The 13096-nt window shown below is 44.1% G+C and overlaps 1 protein-coding gene across 1 annotated transcript; it reads right to left on the minus strand.

Annotated features, from left to right (window-relative positions):
- Nucleotides 1-52: 52 nt before the first annotated feature.
- LOC116443840 (laforin-like) lies at nt 53-2180 on the minus strand. The gene is made up of 2 exons (XM_032108529.1): nt 1499-2180; nt 53-439 (listed from the first exon to the last, which is right to left on the minus strand). The coding sequence occupies exons 1-2, from the start codon at nt 1935-1937 to the stop codon at nt 360-362; spliced, it is 519 nt and encodes a 172-aa protein (XP_031964420.1). The 5' UTR covers nt 1938-2180; the 3' UTR covers nt 53-359.
- Between the last annotated feature and the right edge of the window lie 10916 nt (nt 2181-13096).

Here is a 13096-nt window from a genome sequence, read left to right on the forward strand (position 1 = left end):
CCCAGCCGCCACCAACTTTCCTTTCCAGTAACGCTTTTAGAAAAAGCATAAACAAAGGGGAAACTTGGGATTATTATTGTTGTTCCTTCCCCCTTTCCCCGCCCCACGGGCTGCCGTAGCTAATTGGTGTGTTCCACAGTGGAGAGAGTACAACTTTCCGTCATTCATCCGTGCAGTGTTTCCAGCTCCGGCCAATTGAAAGTATCACGAGCCTGAGCCAGTATTTTCCTATTTCCATTTTGGAATTTCCACTAGTGTAACAGGAGACCGTCACATACGATGGAAGAGGAAAAACGAGGAATACTGTCTGTCACTGGGTAGTCGGGGGGGTGGGGAGGCATCCCCTGGAGGGGGGTCTATCAGGGAGGAGCAGAGGAATCCAAGGGAAACGCTCTGGTACCGGCTGTCGATGCTGGTTGAGAGATCCACGCCCGTAAGGCTACCAAATGAATAAAATAAGAGTAAAAAGAATGAAATACTTGTAATTCTTGTGGTTATGTCTGTTTTGTTTTGTTTTCCCCCGAAATGTTACTGTTTTTGAAGAAGCAGCACGAAGCAGGGACGTGCAGCTCCTGCTCAAACCCCATCTCTAATTCATCAGTCAGCAGCGGCTCCGTCCACACATCTCAATGAACTAAAGGTGCGTTTTTCCTGCGGAAACGCAGGAATCCACATTAGGATGGCGAGGCCCTGGCACAGGTTGCCCAGAGAAGCGGTGGCTGCCCCATCCCTGGCAGTGTCCAAGGCCAGGCTGGACGGGGCTTGGAGGAACGCGGTCTAGTGGAAGATGTCTCTGCCCATGGCAGAGGGAATTGGAACCAGATACTCTTCAAGGTCCCTTCCAATCCCGACCATTCTGCGATGTCCAAGGCCGGGCTCCCCCCCAGGGCTCCACCGCCCGGAGCCGCGGGCGCGCCCCCGCCCCGCCCCTCCCCCGGCCCGGCCGCTCTCGCGGGCGGCGCGCGCCCCCCAGCGCCCACAGCGCCGCAGTGCGCCCGGCAGCGCCTCCGCCTCCGCCCCGCGGGGGACACAGCGCGGCTCCGCACCGCGCCGGGACCCGCGCCCGCCTGCCTCCCCTGGCCGCCTGCCTCCCCTGGCCGCCTGCCTCCCCTGGCCGCCCTGCCTCCCCTGGCCGCCTGCCTCCCCTGGCCGCACGGCCCCGCGCCTCCCGCAGCCCTCCCGTGGCCGGCTGTGTGGCTGCGGCAGGCGGTACTGCCTCGCCGCGGGAGGGGGGCACAGGGAAGCGGCAGCCGGCGCGGCGGGCGGGGAGATGGCCCTTCTCCCCCAAATCGAATCCTGTCCTCCCCTTCAGAGTGGCCCCCTACCCACTACTGGGCTCCGTGACAGCGCGGGGCACAGTCGGCGGGGCGATTCCGGTGGGTGTTTTCCAGAAAAATTGAAAAATTTCTTCAGAATCCCCCGGCTACTCCCGCTGCCCGTTGGATGTGGACGGGGACCTCGCTGCTTTCCCCTTCCATGCAGAAGCGCCGCCGCTCACCTGCCCGTCCGCTGCCGCCAGCTCCAGGCGCGGACAGCGGAGATCGTGCCTCTCCTGCCTGGGGGACCGGTGGATGCCCACAGGGAAGCGGCCGCTGCCCGGCACTGAACGCGAACCGGGGCAGCCCGGCTCTAGCCCTTCTCTCCCCGCCGCCGGAGCCCCCGGAACGGCCACCTCTCCTGCCTTCGAGGAACGCGGGCGGCCCGGGCGCAGCGGGCGAAACCCGGGAGACCGAGCCCGCCCGTGTCCGTGTCCGTGTCCGTGCCCGTGTCCGTGCTCGCCTCCGCGGGCCGGAGGAAGCCCCGGAGGTACGGGGTGGGGGAGACACATCCCCGCGCTCGGGGCGCTCCCCACGGGCGCTCGAGGCGCGACACCCACGCGAGGCTTCTGCAGAGATGGCGTGATCCGGGGGGCAGCAGCCACGCGGGATCATACACATATTTATATCCACACACGTGTATAGGCGCGGGGGCAGCCGCCTCCCACCCTCCCCGCGGCGCCCGGCGGGGGCGCGCAGCCCGGGGATCCGATCTGCCCCCGCGATTCCAAGCGCAGCCGGGTCTCCATTTTGGGTCTCCGAGCAGTGCCTGGGAAGCGGCAGGGATCCGCGGCCGCCCTCCCGCTAATGCCGAGTGACAAATCGCACTTAGGCGATACATGAACGAGAAAATGATTTATGGATTTTCACGACGGTCTGAGCCGGTGAAGGCGACATGAATTATCCATCCTAATGTGCAATATATCATTTTCTAATAACACTGGGTTGGCCCTAACGCTGTGCGCTGCTCCTTTCGATAGCAGGTATCGATTCGGCACAGTCCGAGCGCTGGCTTTCCACCGGACACGTACCTCCTGCAGCACCAGCTGAGATCTGTGTATTTACCTCTTCCTAAAGCCCAGGGCTATGGACAGACCCCTGACACTGTGGCCTTTAGGTTTTCCATCTGTCATGATTTAATTTGGCAATTCCTTTGCCGAATGAAGACTAATCTTTCATATCACTGCATTTCACTCTGTGCTGTGATTTGGAGATGGAAAGAGAGGATGCCAGGTTTATAAATCCTCCGTGCTGACAGGGATGGCACCTGGGTAAGTACAACCTTTCCCCCCTGCCAAAACCCTCCTTGGCACCCCAAGTACAACGGGGCACTTTCTAACAAGGAGAACAGATGCTAAATGCTCCTGCTCACACAGAACTTCCTTGGCACCTCCATTTACCAAATTTCACAGATTATTTTAAAGATAAAATTTTTGCATTTAACTCATACACAGTAGGAGAGTGAATCATCAACACACAAAACTGAATGCATGTGCAAAAGAGGGGGAAGAGCTGCCAGCTCTGGAGGGTGCTCAGTCCCAGGTCCAGCCTGTGCTAGTGTCCCAAGGCCAGGGCATCCCCTCTCCCCCATACAAGTTCCTTTGCCCTTCATCACAGAGTTGCACTGAAGTCATAGTGACATAAGCTATGAACAATCCCAATTATTTATCTAGATGGCTCCAAGTCTAAAATATGAGTTTCACATAAATAAGATGAACAAATCCTGGCCTTCCATGAAACAGTATAAAACAGAGATGGGGAAGATGGAGGTAAAGGATTAATACATTCACTAGGGCTTTGGGGTTAGATAAGTGATTACTGGGGAAGAGGTGAGGAAATGCTTCATTTCTCATTAGCTAAATGTAGTGTTTCCATTTCTCAGACACAAAAGGAGTCACACGAGTAAGGAAACATCCAAATACTGTGCTCTGGAATAAACAATCACTATCCTAACCCACACAATCATATTTTAGGGTGTAGAAAGCTAATCCCTATTGTTTAGTTGAGTCACCAAAATTATCTTCTGGTTCTATTTTAGGTATCAGTCTTAGTTTCAGTCTGAGGAACATTGTCGCCTCTTTACTGTCTGGATGTTAAAAGCACATTGAGAATTGGCTTCCCTTGTCCCTCAAAGCTCCTAGATTGTCATTCCTTGTTGTAATATTAATTATTTCAGTTAAAAAAAAAAATAACAGAACCCACCCAGGTTCTCCATCAAGAAAATAACAGCTCATGGTGCAGGAAAGATTACTGGAATCAATGATGGGATTAAGATTGTAAATAAGAAGCAAAAGATATCATGGTTAGAAAAAGCCTGCTGCCTAAGAGGAAGATGTACATGTATTACTGATGGGGCCATAGGACGAAATCCTGCTTCAAAGATAAGTCGATACAGAACAATTTCACAAATGAACTAAGAGGCCCGATTAAGGTTATTTGTATCAGAGGGGAAGGTTCACTGCCACCACTCCTTCAATGGATTTCTCTCTTAATTGCCAGAGAGGAGACAAAACAGGAAGGCTAGACAATTTGGCTAATCAATAAAAAAAGTCTGTCTTCACGTTTGCCTGAGGAGCACTCCGTATGTCAGATCGATGTGGAAGCCACCAAAGTTCTTGCAGAGGTCACCAGTGATTAAGACATTTTCTGATGGCTTTTAAACAACCCGGGAGACAAGCATCTGCCACAAGTTTGAAGATGTAAGCAGAACTAGAGATACGATGTTAATCATCCCTTTCACACTTATGGGAGTCCTCCTGGTGATAAAAACATCTCGTTGTATTTATGACCTTAGACGGCTGTTTTAATAAGCGACGATAAAATATGACTTCATTACATGCTCTGTACTCCACCAGTGATCAGATATGATGGAGCGTCTCCAGAAGGTGCCGGGAGCCTAGAACAGAATTACAGTGAATGCATCCTGTAGGAGTTTCTTAAGGCCAACTTCTGCCTCCTTTTCTTCACCCCCAGACATTCAATGCACATTTCAGGGAGACTACTCAAGCAGCAAGAAGCTGTTCAGTGTGAAACAGTAGACTGGTACAGTCTACTGCTATTATCCCACCTTCTCCAGCTTTCAGAGTCTATCATAATGTTTATCAAAAAAAAGAAAAAAGAAAATCCCTTGTGATTTTAGCTGATTCAAGTCTGCATTGAAATAAATAGAAGAAAACTATTTTTTCCACAGTTAAGCTCTGAACATTTTCTATCAGTCAGGCCTTTTACAGTGTCCAGATCAGAGCAGCCAAGGTCCTGGTCACTTCAAAACAGTTTCCGTATGTGTGGCTTTACACTAACATTTGGCCTGATTCCTATAAGCTTGTCTCATGTCCCATTACTATTAATGTAACAATTAGTCACAAATCTGACAATCTTTAAGTTCACTTTTATTGTCGTGCTGCAGATACATTATAAACAAGTGAAAATGACTTTATACAAGGTGATCAGTCAAAAATACTGATTTTATCTGTTTACTTGGAGACAAGAGGTGACATCTAACATCACAGAAGATATTTCTTAACAAAAGATTCTTCAGTAAGGCAAATTACTTATCATCTAGCTAGAATTTTCAGGAAGATAGTTTACTCCATAGAAAGAAGCCTGATACTGAATCAGATGAAAAGCAAAATATGATCACATTGATCTGGACAGGCATCATTAAGACACTATTTTCTCTATAAATTTATTTTTTTTTATGGTATGGCTCAATCAGCTGCACCCATTTCTTTGAACTTCATCAAAATACAGTTGACCTGTATCTGAATTCAACCAGTGCTGCTAAGCTTGAATGATTACCAGAGCAAATGAGGGCAAAACTACAGTGGAAAACTCCACTGTTTGAGACTCTGTTAAGCTTCTTATAATACACTCAAAGCCATAGGTAGATGTAGTTGCTCATGATAAAGAAAATTGCAGTGTTGATTTTCTTTTCAACAGCAAGTTCAAACCTTGAACTAAGGCACCATTTGTTTTCAGGTTCAGCTTGAAAGCAGTAGTTCAAATATAAAACTTCTATTCTTAGACATAATACTCTATGTCTAGTGCTTGACAGAATAAATGCAAAAAAGCCCTAAACTCTAGATAGTTTGCCCAGAAGAATTTGCATTCTTGGGCCTCAGTGTTCCATGTATATATAATTTCCAGCATAGTTCTATCATCTGAGTCATCGTGCCAACTACGCAGCAGATAACAATAGCACCAACTAGGAAGGAAAATGAAAAAGATGGCAAAAGAGATGTTATAATTATGCCATCACTTAGGAAGAGTGCGCACATCTGTATTTTTTTTTACCTATTCTAGGTGGAGCTACTTTCACTACCAGTATTCAAGACTGTATTTTTTGAGTCTTCCCTTGGTAAGATCCTGTGCTCAGGTGCTTGCTTTTTCTCCTAAAACTGCATCTGTCTAGGGAAAATTTTTCCGTAGTCTTACCCACCTCAGTTTCAGTATTGAGGAGGTTCCAGTTGGAAAGCAGTTTAGTCACTTATGAGGCAATGATCACATTTTTTTTTGTCTGTGCTAAAAAAATTGCAATATTCAATTCAAAATCTTACCACCTCCACATTTTGGAATAGTGACTTTAGCAGATGGAGGTCTCAGGAGTACTTGTTGCCGCTCTCAGGAAGATACACCAAAGGGATTAAGTCCTCGGAACTTCTTCCACAGAAGCTGTTCCTTGAAACTCTTCCTCACTCTCAGAAATTTATAAGTTGGTCTTTGAAAAGTCTGTGCTAGACACCTCCTCTCACAACTGCTTAGTGGCTGGACTGCATGACAGAAACTGTGCAAGTTCATATGTTCCATGCAATTCCTATGGAGGATGAACAGAGTTTTTCTCAGAATAATTATTTTCAGGGTTCTTCAGGCCCCTCTGTAGACCTGAATGTAGATCTGAAGCATGTGCACACTTATCCATACACTTGCTACTCTGAATGGTGGTAAGGAAGCAGGAGAAAGTGGAAAAGGAAAAGCATCTGTATAGAACAACATCGAATAGCAGAAAAAGGTGGTCACAATTAATAAAGGATAGGGAAATGGCTATAAAAGTATAACTGCAGCAAAACAAATGGTAAGAAAGAAAAATTAAAAAAAAAAAAACACCCCAAAACATTTAGACTTAAAGGCAAAACCAGTCAGGCTATAACCACAAAGCTAAATTCCCTATCAGGCTTTTCAGAAGCTTCCTAAGTTCCTGGAGCCTAACAACAAAACTTAGTTCCCTTTCGCCTTTCATTAGCAGGCTTTACATATGCATATGGAAAAGCTCCTGACTGTGAGCTGTTCTCAATTAGGTGAAGTAGGAGTATGTGCTGTAGATTTCAGTGGTCCACACTCTATTCATTATGCAAGTTGGGGCCTGGTGTTGCTACAATTACAGTTTTTCAATTAAAACTCACACCAGAAGATTGTTTCCCTCACCAGAAGTTGGTGCAGCAGTGGGATCTCCAGAGGCTGAGCCAGCCCTGCTGCTGCTACCTCACGGAGCTGCAAGGTTGCTCTGATCAGCAGGATCTCACAGCTACAGGGCACAGGGACAATACACCTCACTCAGCAAAACTATGGAAACATGATTAGCAAAGTAGGCGAGTTGCATAAGCAGACTTAAGAAATGTTGGATTTCAAAGTTCCTGATGTTGTTGCTTCTAGTGAGCCTGTAAATCGTGGTGATCTGTTACTAAAAGATCCATCTCTGCTGCCTGTCAGTCCTGCAGTTTGTGTGTTGGAATGAGGCACTCAAAAGGTACCCCATTTTTATTCCGGGACAAGATGTTTCCCAAGAAAGCTTTTGTTGTTTGATCAGAGCACACCATGAGCAGTGCTGGTGATGCTGAATCCGAGCTGGTTCATACCTGCAGCACTTTGGCTTCTGTTACAGTATACAGTGCAGAAGGAGGGGAAGGAAAGATCCTGTAGCTAAGGATGTTGAATACCCTGTGGTATTGTGTGTTAACACATGTAACATATGCCCCGGTTTCGTGGTTTGAAGAAAGGCTGTAACAGTGTTGCCAAATGTATTTTGTCATGAATGGATGAATGCTTGCGAAGCACTTGGGTGTGGTGAGAAGAGCTCCGGAGGTGATTATGATTTTAGAGGAAGTGGAGGGTTGGCACAATATGCTCTGAAGAAGTCTGCAGCCACATGTGACTGTCTCCTCACATGCCCACAACAAGCTGCTGAATCACACCTGCTTCCTTAATGCTGGTGTTTTCTCATTTTGCAAGCTTTACTATGCAAATCTTTTTGAAGTAACACAAGCATAATACAATCATATGCATATGCTTACATGTAATTACATGAACCTTGATGCTGAGCTTGGAGAGAAATGATAGTTCTGCAAGATGTGCAAGTGGGGGGAGAGGCGAATGTAGCCGCAACCAAGTTCAGCAGGAGCAATGGCCAATACAAACCCGATCCTCCCTCTAGCGAGAGTCTTTTAATTCAGTGCGCTTCTAAGCTCTCCGGAGAGGCTGATCCACTCAGTCACTCGCGACAGCAAAATGTTACCCCCATGACTGGCAGGGTCACCCTGCTCAGCACAGAGCTGGATGGCCTCCGTGGCTGCTCCTCCCGACTGCCAAGGACCGGTGCAGGGCACGGCTGCCGCGGGGAGAGAGAGCGTCGTTCCCCAGTAGCAGCCCTTTGCGCTCCCGGAAAGCTGCGAGCTGCAGCAGCTGCTGCTTAAGAACGAATGGTCCGGCAAATCCTGCAGCTGTGGGAGGGAGCAGCTGGATTGCAAACAAGCCATGTAATGTCCACGCAGAAAGAGGAGCTGTGTCTATTACAAATAAAAGTAGCCATGCAGCGTGCTGGCGTGCAGTAATCTGCCTGCTGTGCAGTCATGAGGGGAGTGTCTGTCTCCAGAAGGCAGAGAGCTGACTTAAAGAAGTGATCAATTGGGAAAAATATCACATGGGCGCTGTGAAAACTCTGTGTGAGCTAAACACGAAAGTAAAGAGATTTGCAGGAAAGGGAGGGAAAAGGAAGTGAAGACAGGAAGGACTCAAGTTGTGGGAAGTGTTAAATAGAGGAATGAGCCATGTAAATGTGATTTAGGGTAGAGTGGGAAGATGTCAGAAATGTTGTAGGAAGGCTTGGATTTTCTTAGCTCTGAAAAGCATTTGAGACTTTTCTGGCTTTCAGTGCTTCTCATAGATTTCCCTGTAATTGGGGGAAACTTGGTGAAAGTGGATCATTGCTTTCTGTAAAAGGCAGTGTCAAGAGCAGAGTGGGAATATTTTGGAAGAACTTACTGCTATTACTGGTTGTGCTCTACTACTGGCTTTAACTGGAAAAGGTTCTGCTAGAAGAGTGTATTAGGAAGTTGTCTGCAGCTTTCCCTTGCTGCTGTAATGCTGGGCCATAGGGATATGGGAAGCACTTGTGTCCGACAGTTTCCACCATTCTGTAGTTTCTAAGAATCTGGAGCTGATCAGGAAATGAGGTTATAACATTCAGTTTTCTGGAAAGAAAGGATATAGACATTTGACCCTTTGCCGTATTTTGCTCAGTACAGAAAGGAACAGAAGCACAATTAGGAAGGAAGAAATAGCCTTTATGACATGACCAAAGTGCTGATAAATAGCTTCAGAAATGCAGTTCTTATTGCAAGCCAAGACAGAAAATCCAAATAATAGTTGCATGCATTGATTTAACAATGTAACTGTAGGCTTACAGGACAGTATTGAAGAATATTAATGGAAAATCCTTGACCAGAATTCAGAAAATTATAGCATCATCAGAAGTCCTTTATCTACAGAACTGTAATATATAAAACTGTAAATTTTAATGTCCTGTTTTAGAATTTTCAGCTGGTAATAAACAACCACCTTGTGTTGTGGTCTCTGTGGGAAGAGGGAGAATAATACTAGATTGGCACTCTAATCTGAGAAATCACAAAAAATGGGGCTAGGAAAAAAAATGTATCTAACTCTATTTTTTTTTTCCTGCAAAAATGAGCTTTCTGGGTAATAAAGTGATACTGCAAATTTCTAGAGGTGATTGCTGTAATAAAACGGTTTCCAGAGCTTATGTGCTTTTAGGGAATGGCAGAAATTGTTGTTTGATGGAGTACCAACATTAGAAGACAGGACTGTGCTCTTGTTTTGCTAGTGGTGGTGACTTGGAAGAACTGCTTTCCTTTTCCATGCCCAGTCATTATATGTGTGTAATGGGCATAATATTTCTCCCCTATGAAAAAAGTGAATTAGGGCCATGAGACAGAAGATTCCATACAGGAATTGGATTTCATCATGGCACATGAGCCTAATCTGAGAAGGTTTCTCTTTAAACCTGCCTACTGAAATGAGATAGAAGCAGAAATGTATGCTTTGGGCATCCTAACAGCAGAAATTTGGGAGATTTTTGTAGTAACTTGGTGTGGTTTGGCAGTATGAAAATGCAGTGTTAGAGCATTCTAGAGCTGCATCAAAGATGCTGTGGCCATGCCAAAATGCAGCCTGGTATATTTGGCTTATTCAAATGTCTTCAGAATACAGAGAGAAGTTGATTTTGTAGTGGCAGTTGTACTGCTTGTCCCCTGTATGCTGGATTGTAGCTGTCATCTGCCTTGAGGTGGAAGATGTCAGTAGATGTTCCATATTGCTTGATTTGTCTAATCTGCTCGGACGGGGACTGTCTGATAATCTGGAACCTGATGCAGCTTGTCCAGTTTGTTATTGCTGGGTGATGAGATAGGATGTCTCTGATCTATCTATTCATGTATAGAAGATGCTAATCATATCTTAGCAATCTAAGAAGCCTAGCATAAATTTATTAAAATACTTGTGAAATTAGAATTGAGGTTTCCTTTGTACCATTTGGTTGCCAAGTGTGGCATTAGGCAATAATAGCTTTCAATCTGTGAGAATGGTGAAAAAAAAAATGTATGAAGTGGTTTAACCTTTTTGGCTATGAAAGCATTGTGACTTTGGCATCTGTTCTAGTCCCACTTAAATTACTGGAGTTTTTGACACAGTTTTTTGTTTGTTTTTTTGGGTTTTTTTATCTTGGGCTGTTATGAGCTCCTGCTTGTAGCCATGGCTTTGTTTGTCCTACAAATCGGTGTGTGTTTGTCAGCCAGTTGACAACCGTTCTTTGATCATATTCTTTTGGGTTTTGTTTTTCTTTTTTCTCTTACAGGGACAATAAAAATGTATTTTCTCTGGAATTCAATGCAAAACAATAGAAGCCTTGCCTGAAATTAGGAATGATCAGTACCTAACCAGCATAAATTTTAGTTAAAATGTTCTGGAATCAAGTTCCTTGTTTTTATAATTTGATGCTATATTCATTTTTCGGCCTTGCTCTACAGTATAGGTACATGACCACACACACATGTGTACAAGTGGGAATAAAACTCTTAGTTACAAAAGTCTGGTCTTGCATTTTATGAACATTTGAAATGATGATAAAAAGCCGGTAGGTAATTGGGACATGGACAAAAGGCAGAACCGGGACTCTGGAACCAGCAATACAGAGAGCATTTTCTAGAAAGAAAAAGTGTGTCCCACTCTCACCCCAATTTTTGGCAAATAATTTTTATTTCATCATGGAACTTGTTTCAGGGATAAAATAGTTATTTTCACTGTGAATAATGATAAATCTGAGAATTGGAAACAACTTGTATGCCTTCTGTCTTCATTTCACTTCCTCAGACCAAATTAATTTGATTATATTGTGGAGCAAAATGCTGGAAATGTCCTTTTCTAAAATATATGGAAAGTAAAATAAATAGCAAGTAAGCATGTGTTCCTTTTTACTGTATTTTTATGGAGGTTATAACCGGAGTTATTTTCTTCCAGATTTAATCTGAGTTCTTATAAGCAGTTACTCTTATGGAGTCAGTATGGACCAAATCCAAAGCTGTTCAAGTAAAATAGCGAGATTTCCAGTGATTTCAGTGTTCTTTTGATCAGGCCCTTAATCTTTTAGAAAATGTTAAGCTTAAAAGGACTATTGTGTGGATGGTGCCAATGGAATTCTCTTTTGTGCCTGAAGGAGAAGAAGGTGGAGATTTACTAAGTGGTTGTCTGTAAGCATTGTTTTACTTCATTGTCATTCTGTTCCCTTTCCAGCTGTTTTTGTACACAAAAGGTTAAAGTAAATCCCTTTTAAAAGGTTCACTATTGTGTTAAGGTACTTAAAGTTTAATGTCTCTGTGTCAAAGAGCTTTTATGAAAGTAGATTTGTCCAGGCATATCCTGTAATAAACAACTGGAAACTGCAGGTGTTGGCCTGTGGTGGCTATATAGCAAGAATACCATTTAACTAGCTGGCTTTATATCATGATTAATTTCCCCCTTGGTTTGTTTTTTGGTTTTTGGCTTTTTTTTGGTTGTTGTTTTTCAATTTTATTAATTCACTTATTTATTTTTTTGATCTGAATATTTATGTCCTATCTTGGTCAAATGGTCTTAAATAGTCTTTTGGTTTGTAGACAGCAGAAAACTCCTCATCTTGGATTGATGCTGGGAGGGCTGTATGAAAGCAGATTACATCTCTGCATGGTATTCACTGATTAAGTGTTTGAAGAGCAAAGTTTCTCATCTTTAAAACAATTTCCTTTAGTACAAAATGTACAGGAAAATGAGTATTTCTAGATTAGGCAAAAGAAAAAGCTGCCACAGAGGTAATAGGCATCATTTGTATGTGGGCCAGAAGTTTAATTAGGATTTAGCAAAACAGAAAACTAGAGCTTTAGCCCATCTGATACAAACCAGAAGTGAAAGCCCGTAAACAGTTTGGGACCAGGAGGAAATGTAAGGTTTCTACAAACTGGAAAGGGAAAGACAGTGAATAGTTTCAGTAGTAATAATGAAGATGGGGAAAAATTGCAGAAAAATAACATAAAAGAATAAAGAAATAGAAGTTTCCAAAAGTCTCAGAGGGAAAATTAGGTAAGGAAAGTTCGAGCAAATAAGAAGTAGAATATGAAGTAGTAATTCCTTCACTACATTTATAGTCCTGTGAATGAACACGCAAAACCAAAATCCATATTTTGGATGTGATGATGCTGAACAGTAATGATCTGTAATGGCAAGAGTCACCATCAGAGTTCTCAGATGACAATAGAAGGCTTTAGAAAATAATTTTAAGTGTATGACTCAATCGGTAATTCTTAGAGAATTATTATCACTGACAGTCCAGGAACAGATTAATTGAGTGGACATGCAGAAATAGAGTTATCATCTCCCCAATTTAGCTGCACTTACCTAAAGTACAGCTTGATTCTTCCAGATGAAATGGGGCTGGGTCAGTTGGGGTGGAAATGAGTGGAGTGAGTCAGCCCTTGGGCAGAGACGCAAAGCTGGATTCAGTGTTTTGAGCAATGGAAACACCATTTCCACATGCCACCAGTGCTTGCTGGGGTGACAACAAGGAAGGTTTACCAGAGGCATGGCACTGCCAGTAGTACCATGGACATGGTGCTGACCAAGGACTCAGAGGAAGCTGGTTCACCTCGGGACCTCACTGTCTCTCAGAACTCCCCTGTGACTACTCCCCACAGGCCTTCCAGCAAAAGGAAGATTTTAATTGCTTTGAGGAACAAGGAGAAAAATAAAGATGGAAATGAGAAATGCAAGTGCTTACAGATACTTGCAGGTATTCACGGTAAGTGCCTTTGTTCAAAAACTCCTCAACGCTGTTTGAGTCTGAAGGAGGAAAAAATTTGCTTCTGAGGCATTTAAAACTAATTTTGTTCTCATTTGTGTGAGAAGATACATTGTGATACTTATGAAACTATGTCATTTTAATTGTGTATGTTAGAATATGTTTA

This window comes from Corvus moneduloides, chromosome 5 (assembly GCF_009650955.1).
Source record: "Corvus moneduloides isolate bCorMon1 chromosome 5, bCorMon1.pri, whole genome shotgun sequence".
Taxonomy (NCBI): Eukaryota; Metazoa; Chordata; class Aves; order Passeriformes; family Corvidae; genus Corvus; species Corvus moneduloides.

Excerpts from the sequence above, each read along its gene's own strand:
- LOC116443840 (XM_032108529.1), bottom strand. The coding sequence starts at position 1,937 with ATGTGTATGATCCCGCGTGGCTGCTGCCCCCCGGATCACGCCATCTCT. Across the intron at positions 440-1,498 it reads TGGCGGCAGCGGACGGGCAG|CCTTACGGGCGTGGATCTCT; the intron begins GTGAGCGGCGGC and ends TTCATTTGGTAG.